Here is a 17,019-nt window from a genome sequence, read left to right on the forward strand (position 1 = left end):
ACTGTTCTACGCAGCACTAAAAAGCCGGTTTCATCACGCTACCTGCTGCCACCACGAATCTTTTCACTTCGTGCACCTGTTTCGCATAGTGTTTGAAGAATACTCTAGGTGACCTCCAGCCTGTGAAGGATCGGATGCTTTCAAAATCCATTCCTTGGAAAAAGTTCAGGGAAGAGGCGACTTTCCTAGGATCATGACCTGCGGGTGTACTGTCAGGATCCGCTCTGCGAATAAAGTAGGTGATTTTCGCTCTTAGTTGTTTTAGTGACAGGTCACTACCCGAAGTTTCTCCTTTAAAGAGTTATCCTCTGCCAAAGACTGAAGTTCTTTGAAGATAGACCTTAAGACTCTCCACTGGGCATAGAGAGACATCTTCCTTCAGGGGGCAGATTCTCCAAGGGCCCCATCTTTTAGTGGGAAGTTCATTTTTAGCGAGAAACGTGGGGTCAGGGAGCAAAAAGGAAGATCACTTTTTCAGTCAAGTCTTTCAGAGGGCAAGATTCGTTGTCCAAGTTAGAGGCAAAATGGAGCACCTTATTCAGGGACCAGGTGATGGGTCTCGGTGGAGGTGCTGGACGGAGTCTAGCGCACGCCTTCGGGAGTTTATTGAAGATTTCGCTGGATAAATCTATTTGGAAGGCGTACAGAAGTGGTCTAGTCAAGGCATATTTGCAGGTGGAAATATTATTGGCTGCTAAGCCTTGTCCATGAAGGTGAATTAAGAAGGACATGCAAAAATCTATGGAGATTTCCGTAGGGTTTTTTGCCTTGACGAAGGATACCCACTTCTTCCAGGATGATTCATATTGCCTTCTGGTAGACTTTTTGTATTCCTCTAGGAAGTCCAAACTTTTCTTCGAGATCCCAAACCTTTTCTTCACGGCTAGGGAGAGAAAATCATGAGATGAAGGTCCTTGACTTTCTTTGATGAAGCGAAGAGTCGACTTCTGCACCTGTTGGGAGAGAACTGGTCCGGCAGGGGGATCAGCTTGGGCTGTAGCTCCAGGATTAGGGGGAACCAGTTGCTCCGGGGCCACTTGGGAGCCACTAGGGCTGCTGTCCCTTTGAAGGTTCTCAGTTTGGAGAGGACTTTCAGCAGAAGGTTGGGTGGAGGGAACAGGTAAATCTTGGTCCATCTGTTCCAGTCCAGGGACATGGCGTCCACTGCTTCCGCTTTGGGGTCCTCGTAAGGGGCCACATATCGAGGAAGTTGCTTGTCGTTTGTCGCGAAGAGGTCGATCTGTAGTTCCGGGACTTGACGAGAGATGAAGGAGAATGATCTTGCTTCTAGGGACCATTCCGACTCTATGGGGCTTGTCCTTAATAGAGCGTCCGCCGTCACATTGCAGAGTCCTTGTAGGTGAACTGCAGATAGGTGCCACTATTTCCTGTCCGCCAGGCGGAAGATGGGTAATAGCACCTGATTTATGTGGGGCGATCTCGAGCCCTGACGGTTGAGACATCTGACTACTACCGAGCTGTCCAGAGTTAGACGGATGTGTATCGAGGGACGCGGGGATAATTTCTTCAGGGTGAGAAGAACTGCCATGGCCTCCAAGATGTTGATGTGAAACGTCTTGAATAGGGGAGACCATGTTCCTTGAACTTGCCGTTGATAGGAGTGACCCCCCCCAACCCTCCAGAGAAGCGTCCGTATGGATGTTGATCGATGGAGGCGGAGGTTGGAGAGGGATGGATCTTTTCAAGGTCCCTGCTTCTGACCACAGTCTTAGAAGGTAGCAAAGCCTGTTCGGTAGAGGTGTCTTGATATCTCTTCGAGCGACGGATGCGTTTTGTCTCCAGACTCCTGAGGCATCCTTTAGCTGTGCTCGTAGCACTGGGTTTGTCACTGAGGTGAACTGTAGGGAGCCGAGAACTTGCTCCTGCTGTCGTCTTGAGATCCGTTTGGATTTGAGAAGTCTTCTGACAGACCCTGCTATTTCTTTCCTTTTCTTCAGTGGGATGGAAAGGCGGTGTGACTGAAGATCCCAATGGATTCCTAACCATTGGATCTTCTGAGCTGGAGCGAGGCGAGACTTCTTGGTGTTGATTTTGAAACCCAGATGTTCCAGGATCTGGGTCACTTTGCTGCAAGCTCTCAAACATTCTTCTGGCGATGTCGACCAGACCAGCCAGTCGTCGAGGTAGGCCATCACTTGGACACCCTGAAGGCGTAGCTGGTGGACGATTGTGTCTGCTAGCTTGGTGAAGATTCTTGGAGCCACGTTGAGCCCGAAGGGCATGGCTCTGAAGGCGTAGGTTCTTCGTTGGAGCTGGAATCCTAGGTAGGAGGAAGCGTGGTGGTTCATTGGGATGTGCCAGTAGGCATCCGCCAGGTCTATTGAGACCATGTAGGCCTTGTGAGGCAGTAGGGCTCTTTATTTGTTGAATGGTCAGCATCTTGAATTTGTTGTTCGCAATGAACTTGTTGAGGGGTGACAAGTCGAGAATGACTGAGTTTGTCTGAGTCCTCCTTTGGAACACAAAATAGTCTTCCTTGGAACCTGGTGGACTTTACCCTCTTGATCACCTTCTTGTTCAAGAGTTCTAGGACATATTCTTCCAAGATAGGGGTTGAAGGCTGGAGGAATTGGTTGAAAGTTGGCAGTGGTTGCGTCCAGCTCCAACCTGGTCCCTTCTTGATGATGCTGTGTGCCCAAGGATCGAAGGTCCAACGATCCTGAAAGTGGCGGAGTCTTCCTCCCACCGGAAGCACTTCATTGCTTCTGGTTTCCCGAGGGTATGCCACCTCGGCCGCTAGCTCCCCTTCCTCCTCTGCCCCTGGAGGGGCGACAAGAGGAATCTCTGCCGGAGCCTTTACCTCTGGGACGAAAGGTAGTGGATGGTTGTTCATAGGCAGGGGTGAAGGCCGGTGATTGGGACACCATCGGCTGGGGGACCAACTGAAAGGTCTGTTGTGGTTGTGCAACCACTTGGGGAGTAGCGGGAGCCGGAAACTGGCGTTTGGGTTGACGCTGCTGGGGTTGTGGTTTGGAGGATTTCCTCTTAGGTTGAGGGCCTTCTTCCTGAGAGGATTTCCTCTTGCGGGACATGCCCCATTTGTTGAGAAGGTTCCGATTCTCAGAGGCGGCTTTATCCACGATCTCTTTCACCAGAGCTGTTGGGAAGAGCTGCTTGCCCCAGATGTTGGAGGAGATTAGCTTCCGGGGTTCGTGTTTCGCTGCCGCGTTGGCAAACACTAATTCTCTGCAGGCTCTCCGTGCCTTGATGAAGCTGTACAAGTCCTTCATCACGATCACTAGATGGGTCTTCGCGAGAACCATATACAAATCTGGGACCCTAACGTCCCCGGCCATGACCTCCAGCTGAATTTGATGAGACAGAGAGGCGGCTAGTCTCTCCTTGGTCTCCTGCTCCCGATGAAGAAGGTGATCGTTCAGCTTTGGAAGATCCTCATTAAACTGACGGCCCGCCGCGTCAGGTTCCAGTTTCCCGACCGTAAAAGTGAACTGGATATCTTTCCAGAATCTGTCGTCGGGGGGAAGGTCGAGGGAGAGAGGCCTACACTCCTCCAAGGTAGGGCAGGGCTTTCTTTCCTCCACCGCCTTCATGACCGCATGGAAGGCCTTTTCAACAAAGGGAAAGGTCGCAGTAGGGGGAGCAACAAGGATGGGTGCTTCTTGCTCAATGCTGCCATTTTAGAGTTGGTAAAACCACGACTCTTAAGACACTCTGACAGCATGGCTTGGGCTTTCGAGTGATCGAACACGATCACTTCTTTGGGTTCGCTCTCTTCCTTGGAGGCCGGTTCGGACCTGAGCCGGACGTAACACTCCGGGTAAGCCTCAAAGCTGGGGAAGAACTCCACCTCTTCCAAGAGGATGGACCCAAGCCGATCATTAATAAAGATTTTGCCAGTTGTAATTGCCATATGCTCGGCGTACCTCCAGGGGTTAGACTCCGAAATCTTTTTCAGTTGCTTCCAACCCATAAAATGACGTTTGAGCTCCTCTTGATTCTTTCGGAGCCTTTCGTCCATCAGTGCAACCAGTGCCTGGATGGCATCTCCAGTGGCTGGTAGCACGGGCAGCGAGGCGGCGGAGGTAGAGGAGACTGGCTCTTCGGCCACAACGGGGGTTACTGGAGGTGTTTGGGCGACCTCGTCCTCCGAATCAGGGAACTCCACCTGATCCTCTTCATCCTCCAGATCCTCACCCATGAGGGTCCTCTCGGTGTTGTCGGAGACTTACGATATCTTCTCCACTTCGTCGAGATGACACTTTTGGAGTGTAGCCGAAATGTCGGGTTCAACAGTTAGTTGGACGCAGGGGATCTGATCCTGGGGGATCACAGAGTCGGACAGAGCTTTAGGGAAAAGCAAGGCCCTCAGGTTCTCGTTAGGGAGATAAGGCCCGGTGGCGTTCTTCTGGAAACCGCGCACCCACTTGCGCAGTTTCTCTCGAGCATTGTCCCTGGCCTCCGCGGACAGAGGGTTGTCGAACGCCTCATCAAGGAGGCCTTTGCAGGTTGAGCAGGACTGCGGATCCCAATACTTAAGGTTGCCCTTTTTCGCTGCACGGGACGTGGGTCCGGCACGCCTTATGCCCGTAGAAGTCCGGGCGGCGAACTCCGCAGAAGGAGCTCTCACACTTCAGGTTCTCCTCCTGTAAAAGAAATAGGTCATGAGTACATGGAAGACATAGTTATGGCTTACATTACTCTTAAGATTAAGATTCACTAATCTGTAGAATTGGTTTTTATGTGAGCTCAGGATAGGTGAGCTAGAAGGGAAGTAGGAAGACACATACTTGTGAGTCCCGTCCAGCCAGTTACCGTGACCTTTTCTGCAGACAATTCCTTAGGACCTGAGGTTCTAGGGGAAGGATTGGTATTCCTATGGGGGAGCCAAACTTAGGCTTCCTTATAAATAAATTGTCTACAGAGTGGAGGGGGTCTGAAATCGTTCAGAACCTAGAGAAAAGAAGGGGGAAAATAGGATAAAACCCCCTTATATTTGGGTAGGTCCCGGCAAGAGACTGCACTGAGAAGCACAGAGTATGCTGGAAATATTGTACTGTACAACCGTACACCCCAGCCACTGTTTTTAAGGTATGAAATAACAAAGAAAGAGCAGTCTGGCTCTTCAGCTGTATTAGGTCGACTGCTGGCAGCTGGGGGGAGGGGTGCTTGTCCATGGAAGCCGCAGGAGTGTCGCCGGCAAGCCGGAGGCCGGTCTGGCGGGGTGAATCCATCTAAGGCTACACACTGAGCAGCAGAGAGGTAGGAGACACCTATAAGGGTGACCGCCGGCAGCCGGCAGGCTGTCGGGGCTGGTGAACCTAGCTGGGTACATAAGATGGAGGGTTGTCTGAGATGTCGGCGGCAAGGGTCGGCGGGCCTTAGGTAATCCTCAGATAGGAACATCCTATGAAGTAGGAAGGTCACATGGGGTGCCGGCGGCTAGCGCTGGCAGGCGGAGGCGCCAGTGGACCGGCACCATGATAGAAGAGAGAAGAAAGATAAGGAGGGAGTGGGGAAGGGTAATGTCCGATAACCGACCGGCTTCCCTCCGGAAGGAGTGCTCTCATGATAGGAGGGGATATGCCTATCATCTGGCGGCAGGGGGCCGGCAGACGGCTAGATACCTATGGTAATCCAAGGGAGGATCAGTGGCCACTCAAAAAGGGGAGAGGGTGATCTTCTGCCGGCAGGCCGGCCGCCGACACTACCCTATAGTTCGACTATGAGGGGGAAGTGTAGCAGAGCGGCCAGCCAAGCAGAAGAGCACAGCTTAACCTACAACTCTCCCCAAGAGAGGAATTGTAGGACAGCGGACAGGGGTGTCAAGGCAAGCCAACACAAAGGGATAGAGTGGGGGTAGGGGTCTGAGGAAGCAGAAGGGGTCGCAACCTTAAAGCTCCCAAGGAGTGGGCGAATCTGTTAGATGCTACACTACCCAGGTAGGAGAGAAACGCTCTCCAACCCTAGGGTAGGTTAGCTCAGAGTAGGCACAGCACTGGTGTACTGTCCTAAACTATAATAGAATAGAATCCCCTAAAGCCTAACCTAAACCAGGAGAGAGTTTTCCTAAATTAGGGAGGGCTGGGAAGACATATCGCTAGGCTACAGGAGGAAGGGACGTGTCCCAACCAAGAGCAGAGCAGTCTAGGGGGAAGGGCAGAGCCCTTCCACCTTCAGTCTCAGTCGATACCTTAAGGGAAATGCGTTCCCTAAGGGTGGACTGGGATGAACGATAGGTACTCTTGGGTTCTGTCCGAGGTCCCCCCATATACTATGGTAGGGAAGAGGCAAGAACGATCTAGCCTAACCTACCTGAAAATTATTCCGGGTAAGGGGGCTAAGATATAGCAAAGCTATCCAGAGGGAGGTTACCCGAAGGTAACAGGGGAGATAAGGAAGCATACAAGGGCCCCAACATTGGGTTAGGGGTTGTGACATCGATGGACCAGGCACGGTCCCTCGTATGGTCCCTAGAAGGCGAAAGACGTGCAACACTGAATCTTGTATATGTTTAAAAATGCCTATATCTTCATTAACATTAACACTGGGAACACTTATTATATCATGCAGAAGTAAACATGAACACTAGGCTGCGGCCTAGGCTAGGCTAGAAGTCTAGTATGGGGTCGTCTAACTAAGAGCGCCGAAGAATACCATCGGCATAATATAACTAATTCCTAGCAATTAAGACTAAATAACTAATGATATTTAATTAGTTATAAGGCCGGGAAGGCTGTTCTGGCTAACTAAATAAAGCATGCGAGGGGAACAGCAGCATCATAAAATGGCGCCTCCGGGCAAGGCACAGCTCTGCCACAAAACACAAGATTTTAGCGCAAAAAATCGTTACTTAACGGCCAGAGCTTATTTAAACAATACAAGAACCTGGTACTCAACTTTCCAGAAGAAGGCGAGGCAGAAGGTTGAGACATGGCGAAGGATGCACAAGATAATCGGCGATCATTGGGAAAAACAAACCAATGTTGGAAGCTACAAGAATAGGAATGAGGACGGACGTGATGTCACATAGTATGGCGGACGGTTTGTTTATGTTGCGAGTACCGTAACAGTAACGAAGGAGGGTAACTTTGGAACGGCTCCTCAGTTACCTCGCCACCTTTCCCCCTTGAAGCGTAAACGCTAGGTGGGGTGCAGATAGCCATGTGGCGTGTTAATGCATGCGTCCCCTGTTGATATACGATATCCTAGAGGGAAATCTTTTGGGTACTCGCACCAGAAGTAAGAATTCTGTGAAACCTTTAGTTTAATTCTCTGGGAATATCTATTGTAGTCATATATACCCAAAGGAAGCTACTAAAGGAACCTTCCATCAGGACGACATGGCTTGAGGCCAAAAAGACTGTTTTAATGCTATTTTTTATATCTATATTGCTGCTTCTCCAAAAGCTCTGTTTATTGACTTTTACCCTCAAAATTTTATAAAAGAATTTCCCATTTTCTTTCCTTTCAAAAGATACATGCCTTCAGTAAAGTAATGAAACTAGCGGAAAGTAGAACCCTAGGAGTTTCCTATTCTTCAGTTTCGAAGGCGAAAGTGTTCCCCTGTTCCTTGACACCACAAGTCAGTGGGGAGGCAGGTATGAACATCAGGTGAGTATAGAAATAAAAGATTTTATTATTAAAATTTTTTTATTTCATTAAACCTCCCCTGATGTTCATATTACTGACTTTCACACACTGATGGAGTTGGGACATCAGTGAAAGAAAAAGATAGGGCAACAAAAATTTGAAGTGCATAACCTAATTAGAAATGTGGACTCAATAGCTATAGAATGTAATGGGAATCATCTCAAAAACCATTTGTAATATAGGGACTCCCCCAATTTAACTCGTTAAGAACATTTACAAATACTTGTACCAAAGGAACTACTTTGAAAATTCTTGCTAAGAATCAATATATTAGATTGTAGTTTATTCAAATCATAAAAAAAATTACAAATAGACATTCTGTAATATTTTATTGTACCTGATTATTGTTTATTTGTGGCAGATTAAATATACCTAGGTTAGTTGACATGCTTAGAATAGAAATATTTATTTAATGGTAGTCGTGTATCCATAATTAAATACTATTTTATATTGCTTTTGAATGTATGGTTACTAAAAGCAACTGTAAGATAGCAGGTACAATGTTCTTGGTTAACAACGATTCAAAGTTATGATGGCCTTTATAACAGAAGAGCAACCAAAAACCTTTTTATTTGATTTGATCTTTGTATTTTCTGTTAGGTTTTGTATCCTTTTAATTTTATAAAGCTGAATATTAGATATACAATACTATATTTTAATAATCTTCTTATTATACTGAACCATTGGTAGTAGTGAGTTGCCCATAAAGTAATCAAATATTTTCTTTAATCTTATTACCTCTTTATATTACCTAATCTTATTACCTCTTTATATTACCATAAGTTTTAAAAAACACCAATCTTTATACAGTATATAATAGAATAACTATTAATGTTACTATTGGTATCTACACTAAAATTAGCAACAGCCATTGTGGTTGAAGAGGGGGATAGAGGAAAAGAAACCACCGACTGTTAAAAATTTACGCGTTAGATTGAGCCATGGCTGCAGGTCACACCAAACAATAGACTGATTCATTCAAAATGAGTTCACCTTACAGTCAAATGATATTGCCTGTACATGTATATATCAAACCATTCTTCTGTATGTTATATGTATGTAGTTTCTCATTTTGAATGAATCTGCTTATTGTTTGGTGTGAGCTGCAGCCTGTCCATAGCTCAGTCTAATGCGTAAATTTGTAACATTTGGTGGTCTCTTTTCCTCTATCCCCCTTTCTAACCTTAATGGCTGTTACTAATTTGAGTGTAGATACTAATGGTAATGTTAATAGCTATTCTATTATATACTGTATAAAGATTTGTAGGCTATATGTGCATGTCTGTGAGAGAAAAACACTAATCTAACTTAGCCTTTAAAGCTATGCCTCACACAGCCAGGTTATAGTTAATAAGCTTCAAAGTCCTTGTGTAAAAACTCTAGTGTGCTGTTATTCACATGTATGTATTCAGTATTTCTTAACAGAAGTTTTGAATAAATTAGGAAATTATACTAACGATACTTTGCTAATTATTTGAGCATATTCTTGACAGTGGTAGCTGTAGGTCAGTTGATGACAAAACTAAGAAGAGAAAAAAATAATTTTTTTAAGATCGTCTAGAATTGATCACAAACAAGTACAAAATGCTTAAATGAAGCTCGGTTAACATTGAATACCACAAATTTTATAGACTTCTTCCTGTACATATTTGTTATGTTGCCTAATAAAATTAGAGATAAACTGATGAAATCAAATGTTGAATGGAGTATTCATTCATATGTCCTAGTGATAACTAATAATAATAGCTATAAATGATTATGAAAACGATGATAGACAATAACATGTTGGTGCTGATGTAATATTTATTATGAAGATTTTTAGAATAAGTCCAGAAATTTTACAAACGATACTCTTGGTTATTCTTATGTGTGCATATTCTTGATAGTGTCAGCTTGAGATCGGCTGTTCACAATACAAAGTAAGAAAAAAGTACCCCATAAGTACTGTATAAACTTGCGTAACATGCGAGTTTCAAAGCCAATTTTAAGGGGGTTGCATCATACATAGAATATAAGATTAGCATATGAACTTTTGGACCAGGCTACTTAGTTTTCCAAATTGCATATCCATATACTGCGGTAAATGATTACAGTTACAGTAGGATCCCGAATTATGCGAGAATTTGGTCGATGAATGGACCTGCATAAATGGAAAATCGCATATTTCGAAACACATAACAGGAATAATTCCATTAGGACCATGGCAAACAGAAACTTGCCTATTCAAACACGTTTACCACCCATTTTCATTTCTTTCTATGTACTATACTGTATTTTTTCTAATATTAAATTCTCATAAATAGATAAAACATTTGAAATGTTTTGAAGTTTTAATAACTTGAAAAAGGTAAAAATTACACCCAGGAAGGGTGTAAATATCGTATGTTTTCCCTTATAACACGACCTAAAATTAGTAGTAATTTTGATAAGTTTGTCATCATATCTGTTGTATAAGACAACTGGTGAATAGCTAAACTATCATGGTATAGACTAGCTTTTGTTGTATTATTGAAAATCCAAAATTAATGAAATAAAGGCGATTTAATATCATGCATTTCATAACCACGCCAAAAAGCACACCATCAAAATCGGAATATGGTGTTTTGTTTACGTTCATCTCTATTCATAGCGAAGAAACGAACGCCTTTACACATCTGTGTTTAGGTTACTTTTTGCAGCTACAGCTATACAGGCAGTCCCCAACTTACGAACACAATAGGGACCGAGAGTCTGTTCGTAAGCTGGATTGTTCGTAAGTCGTTAGTGTTAAATTTGGTCCAGGGTAGGCGTAACCTGACTCAGATGTCTACGATTTTCAGCCGTAGAGGTCAACAAATAGCCCCATTTCAAATAAAATAGGTTATTACAAATATTTTACTTTATCATATTACAGTAGTCTGTATAATACTGTAAAGTTCAGTACAGTAAGTTGTTTTATTATCCTGTACTGCACACTACATATTAGAAACTTGCACAAACAATCGGCCATACATATGCACTGCATTTCTGAATCAGCCGACTTAAAGTAAAATCGTAGTAAATATAGTGTACTGTACATTTAGTACAGTACTGTACATTAATTCCTTTTTAAATAAATGTACTGAAAGCTATTTTATTGTTCCATTACCCATTTTTTTTTGCTAGAAACTTACGTAAACAAGCGGCCATTTGCATTATGTACTGTACTGTACGTAATGTTTACCTTTTCACGCTGATCAAATCAGCTGACTTGTACCATACTGTATTTACTGTATGTAACAGTACTGTGCATTTAACTGCTTCGTGGTTGTTTTGGTAATGTTAAATAAAATGCAGAAGGTTAGTTTACTGAATTGTTTTATTTTAATTTTGACCGACGGAATCATTCTTTGTAGAGTACAGTGAACCCTCGTTTATCGCGGTAGATAGGTTCCAGACGCGGCCGGGATAGGTGAAAATCCGCGAAGTAGTGACACCATATTTACCTATTTATTCAACATGTATATTCAGACTTTTAAAACCTTCCCTTGTACGTAGTACTGTTAACAAACTACCCTTTAATGTACAGAACACTTAATGCATGTACTACAGTACCCTAAACTAAAACAGGCACAAATATTAAAGGCAATTTTATATCATGCGTTTCCTAAACACGCTAAAAAGCACGTTAAAAAATGGCAACTAATGTTTTGTTTACGTTTATCTCTGATCATAATGAAGAAACAAACGCATTTACACATCTGTGTATAGGTTAGTTTTTGCATCGATTATATTGATTATATGTTTATTTTGTTATTACTAATGTTTTACTTAATTTTTCTTAGGACTTCCAAATAAATTAATGCCATTTATATAAAGTTTTTCTTTATGACGCCGCCTGAAACGGAAACCTTCCATTCGTTCACTGTACGCTCCATCTTCGATCGCAATAAACAAACGAAGGCATTAAACGCGCATGATGAAAGTGATAAATAATGATATTAAAAGCTTTTAGTAAATATGTTATTACAAATATTATTTACCGTATCTATATAAAATCCTACATACGTAGCAAAGCAGGAAAACAATAATTTTTTTTTTTTATTTTTTTTTTTTTTTTTTGCGTTTAATCAGGAATAACAAACTGTCGCTAATGACCGAATGATAATTTACGAGAGAGAGAGAGAGAGAGAGAGAGAGAGAGAGAGAGAGAGAGAGAGAGAGAGAGAGAGAGAGAGAGAGAGAGTGTTTTAAATGTAATAAACAAAAAAATATGATAGGTTATAACATGTATATTCAGACTTTTAAAACCTTCCCTTTACGTAGTACTGTTAACAAACTAAACTTTAATGTACAGAACACTTAATGCATGTACTACAGTACCCTAAACTAAAACGGGCACAAAATTAAAATGTTAGAATATTATAGTAGTATAAAATGATAAAGATTGTTACTGTACTCACCACAAAAGAAGTTGAAGAAAAACTTGAATGATGATGGCGATGAATTTGCTGCACAGGTGAAATGATGATGATGAAGCTGATGATGTCTTCTACTGTGCAGCCAATGATAGTATTTTACGTCTCTTCAGACGGAGGTGTATTTTCCTAGGACACCTCTTCAATTTCTTCCGAAGGCATAGTAGCAGGAGGAACTGGCTCTTTTTTGCGAGGCTGGAAGAACATTGTGATCGGAAGCTGCTGCCGCTGCTTCTTTTTTCGCTCGAAGAGCATCCTGTAGGGAGTCATGTCTTCATCGATTTTGTTGCAGAATTGCATAGAACGAACCATATCCTCGTCCCACTCTTGCGACATTTCTTTCAACTCCTTCGCAAGGTTGCAGAGCTTGGCAAGCCGTTCTAATGTTAAGCCCGTTTCTTCGACATTTTCTTGGGTCTCTTCCTGTGTTTCACTGTCTTCTTCACTGGCCGATTTCGTCAGGTCTTCGAGCTCTGCGTCAGTTAGGGGCTGGGAATGGCAGTCCAACAACTCGTCGACGTCTTCAATAGTCATGTCGCCAAACCCGTCACCTCCAATTATCGCAGCCAACTGCACAGATTTCTGTATTGCAGAGTGTTGAATCTCAGCAGGTGTAAATCCCTCGTCATCGTAAACAATCTAGGGCCACAACTTCTTCCAGCTTGCATTAACAGTAGCAGGTTTCATTTCTTTCAGTGCCTTCTGGATGTTCTGCAGGCACGTGGCTATTGTGTACTTCCGCCAGTACGCCTTCAAATTGAATGTTTCATCCTCATCATCTTGGGCAGCATCCACACACGCAACGAGGTCCGCCAAGGTATTCTTCGTGTAGAGGGCCTTGAACTCTCTGATAATCCCCTGGTCCATCGGTTGAATTATTGACGTTGTGTTGGGTGGCAGGAACTCAACCTGAATGCCCTCATGCGACAGATCAGTTGCGTGTCCACCAGCGTTATCCATAAGGAGAAGGATCTTAAATGGAAAGCCCTTCTCTAAGAGATATTTACTGACTTGCGGGATAAAAGAAGAGATATTTACTGACTTGCGGGATAAAACACTGGTGGAACCAGTTGGAGGTCAGCATCTTCGTAATCCATGCTTTTGGATTATGCATCCAGTACACGGGAAGGAGATTCTTATTTTTATTTTTCAAAGCGCGAAGGTTTTTCAATTTGTAAATAAGCCCCGGCTTTAGCAAAAATCCAGCAGCATTGCCACACATCACGAGGGTAACACGATCTTTGAATGCTTTAAAGCCAGAGGCTTTGGCTTCTTCTTTGAACAGGAAAGTTCGCGACGGCATTCTCTTCCAAAACAAGCCGATCTCATCAATATTAAACACTTGTTCGGGCTTGTATCCACCTTCGGTGATAATGTTCTTGAATGTCTCATTCGCGTAAGTTTCAGCAGCGGTAGTGTCAGCGGAAGCAGCCTCGCCATGCAGGGAAACGTTTTTCAGGCCGAAGCGTTTCTGAAACTTCGCGAACCATCCTTTGCTGGCGGAAAAACGTTGTTTCTGAGGCTAGGAATCAGTGGATGTCCCTCCTTGAGGTTCATCTAGTACATCATCGTCGTCTTCTTCAGCATGGTCGCCATCGTCGTCTTGAGGTTCCTTTGCCGCAAAATTCTCATACAAACCCAAAGCCTTGGTTCAGATGGTGTTCGTATCCAAGGCTATGTTCTTCTTCCGGCAATCGGCAATCCAGACTGCTAAAGCACTTTCCATACGGACGATCGTTTTATTACGAGCGGTAACAACTCGCTTCGCTGACCTGCTAAAGGTGATGGCAGCCGTCTTTCTGATGTTCGCCTCGTCCTTCTTAATGTAGCGAACGGTGGATTCGTTCACTCCAAAATGGCGGGCTGCAGCCGCGTAACTTCTGCCTTCTTTCAACATGTCGAGAAGTGTCACCTTCTCAGCAATCGTCATCATTTTTCGGTGGCGGTTAGGCTTTCTACCAGCCTTAGTAGACGCAGAACGCTTGGGAGCCATGCTGCCCTGGTCCCTGCTGCTCAGGCGCCACCATCTTGGCCTGCCCAGCTTGGCCAGTTTCCCGCCGCTCAGCCTTAGCCGCCTATTCAAGCACCCCTACCTGGGACCGCCCAACCTGGCCCGCAGGCCTCTGCTCAGGTTGGGCCACTGTCTTTATCCGCTGACCACGTGTGTGGCCTCTGCCCAGCCTCTGGTAAACATTCCCACATCCACTCCTGGGGTGGCACCCCCAGCTTTCGCTCAGTAGCTCCCAGGCACCTATCTACCGTTGGGGACCCAAGAGACCTAGTCCGGTCTCCCCAGAACCCTTTCAGGTCCCCACCGAGACCCATTTACAGCGTGGGGAGTGGCAGACCTTGTCGTTTTTAGTTGCCACTTTTCAAAGAAACACACAAGTGACACAGTATATTCTTCAAATTAGATATGAAGTTTTCTGGCTTAACTTGCAACTTGATATTATGTGACTAGGAATTGTTATGCTTGAGGTGTCGATGTCGCCTATAAGGGTAATTTGTTTCACTACGAATTGGTTTATTGATCTGGTTTTTACTCCCTAACCCTGTCATTGATGAAGTACCTGCAACTCATTGCTTTTAATCCTGATTTCATAATACAGTTCTGATAGTGGTATCACGTAAGTGAACATCAATTTTGCAGAACAAAAGTAAAATTAAAAAGTGGTATTCCTAATATTATATCATAATTCATTAAGAAATTGATATGAAATTTTGCAAGTAGAGAATCTATTATATATTCATTTACAGGCTTATGAATGTTAGAAATATGAACAGTGTATGTAGCAGCCTATGTAAAACTTGTTTATTAAATTTTGAAAGCAGCATTAGTTATTTAAGATTTTAGACATTTACCTCTTTTTGTATGATGTTAAGGTACTAATTTTTTCAGGTAAAGTAATAAGCAGTTTGAGTGGAACTGTGCCTCCTGGAGTTCCCCACCATCAACCTCATATGCACCAGCAGCAGGTACAACAACATCAAGCACAGCACCAACAGCAGCAGCAACAGCAACAACAACAGCAGCAGCAGCAACAACAACAGCAGCAGCATCAGCAGCAAATGATGGCTCAGCATTCACAATATGTGTCTCCTCCTGCAGCAGCATTACAGGGAGCTCTACCACCTGCATTTTATACTGGACTACAGCAACCTGCTATGTATTCTCTTGAAGACTTTCAGCTGTTACAGCAAAGGATGCCCCATATGGTATGTTGCCATTTAATATATATATATATATATATATATATATATATATATATATATGTATGTGTATATATATATATATATATATATATATATATATATATATATATATATATATATATATATATATATATATATATATATATATATATATATATATATATATATATATATATATATATATATATATATATATATATATATGTATATATATATATATGTATATATATACAGTATATATATATATACAGTATATATATATATACATATATATATATATATATATATATATATATATATATATATATATATATATATATATATATATATATATATATATATAAGGAATTTTACTTTAAATTTTTTTTTTATTTAAATTAGCTTAACCCTAGAGTCATCATGCTAATATTCTTAAAGCAATCTTCATGACCTGCAAAGATAGAATGAAAGTAACAAAGGTCTTTTTCCCTCCTGGTGACTACTTGTCTCGGAACACCATCTAAAATTTCAAGTATTGTGATATTAATTATTTTATTAATTTATAAAAAAAATCTTTTTTAGATAACGTTTTGTGTGATGTTTTTCTGGCTTCTCGTACAATTTAGGAAAAGTATTTTTTTTTTTTACTAAAGTGGACCATGTAATGAGATGAATCATTATTGATTACCTCTTCATTCCATGTGTGTGTAATTTGCATAATCTCAGTTCAGTCAAGCCTTCCATTAATGATATATCTTTCTATGTTTTATTTTTAACATTCCATGGAAGTGTTCTATAAGAATGTGAAGAAATTAAATTGATTATAACTATAAAAGTGAAAAATCCAGAATAGTATATGCTTTTCAAGTGTGTATTAAATCACCATAATATTGTAATAATATTTATGTATGTTATAATTGTTAGTGCTAATTATATGAGTTGAAGTTATTTTATAGCTTTAAGTACAGTGTTTACTTGTAAAGCTCCATCAACACTATTGTTCTAATAATCTTTTACTTAGCAGGCGCCTACTAGTTTGGCTACTGGAAGAGAAGGAAATATCACATCTGCGGCTTATTCTGCTGCTGATGCAAAGTTCCGTACAGACCAGAATTCCTCACCAGTACCTTCTACGATGAATCAACAAGTAGGTCAAGTATGTTATAGAGAGTATCTTCAACCCTTTAGTTTTGATAATTTCACCAGGGAATTGAAAAAATGCTTAAAATGCTTTTATCACTTAGAAAATTACTTTGTGTTGTCATTGCTCCTTTAGAATATTGGTTATGTACCCTAATTTCTAAAATCCTTAGATGAACTTTTATTGGCCTGAAAAGTAATGCTTAATTTTGACAATTTTTTCAGGGTGCGCAGGCCGGTGGCACCTACATTACTGCGACAGGCAATGCAGCTATGCCCCCATTCTATATGTACCATAATATGGCTGCAGTACCAAGTTCATTCCCCCAGTATGGTGCACCTACTGCAATCATACAAATACCACCAGTAACTAATGCTCATACTGGTTCAACAACCAATCAATTCCCTGCTGCTCCCAAGTTACAATATGGAACAGGGAATTATTATGATAATATTACACAGGTAAGTTTTTATTAGGTACTCTCCATACATTTTTGTATATATTATTTTCTCAGAATTTAAAGTTATGATGCAGTGCAAGTCTGTTAGTGTGGCAGTCCTAGAGAGTACAACAGTTAACAGTTTTATCAGTTTCTGTTAGCATTATAGCAGCCAATTC

At 42.2% G+C, this 17,019-nt stretch overlaps 1 protein-coding gene across 10 annotated transcripts in view; it reads left to right on the forward strand.

The window, feature by feature from the left end:
- The window catches only part of LOC137620755 (protein lingerer-like), a 283,036-nt gene that overhangs the window by 232,210 nt on the left and 33,807 nt on the right, over nt 1–17,019 (forward strand). For 6 of the 10 annotated variants that reach the window (XM_068351150.1, XM_068351159.1, XM_068351157.1 and 3 more), the window contains 3 exons: nt 14,968–15,284; nt 16,282–16,416; nt 16,626–16,862. In XM_068351150.1, the coding sequence (XP_068207251.1) occupies nt 14,968–15,284; nt 16,282–16,416; nt 16,626–16,862 (689 nt within the window). The remainder of the gene's footprint in view (nt 1–14,967; nt 15,285–16,281; nt 16,417–16,625; nt 16,863–17,019) is intronic. The other 4 variants (XM_068351155.1, XM_068351153.1, XM_068351156.1 and 1 more) reach the window with 4 other exon arrangements.

This window comes from Palaemon carinicauda, chromosome 27, assembly GCF_036898095.1.
Source record: "Palaemon carinicauda isolate YSFRI2023 chromosome 27, ASM3689809v2, whole genome shotgun sequence".
Lineage (NCBI taxonomy): Eukaryota > Metazoa > Arthropoda > Malacostraca > Decapoda > Palaemonidae > Palaemon > Palaemon carinicauda.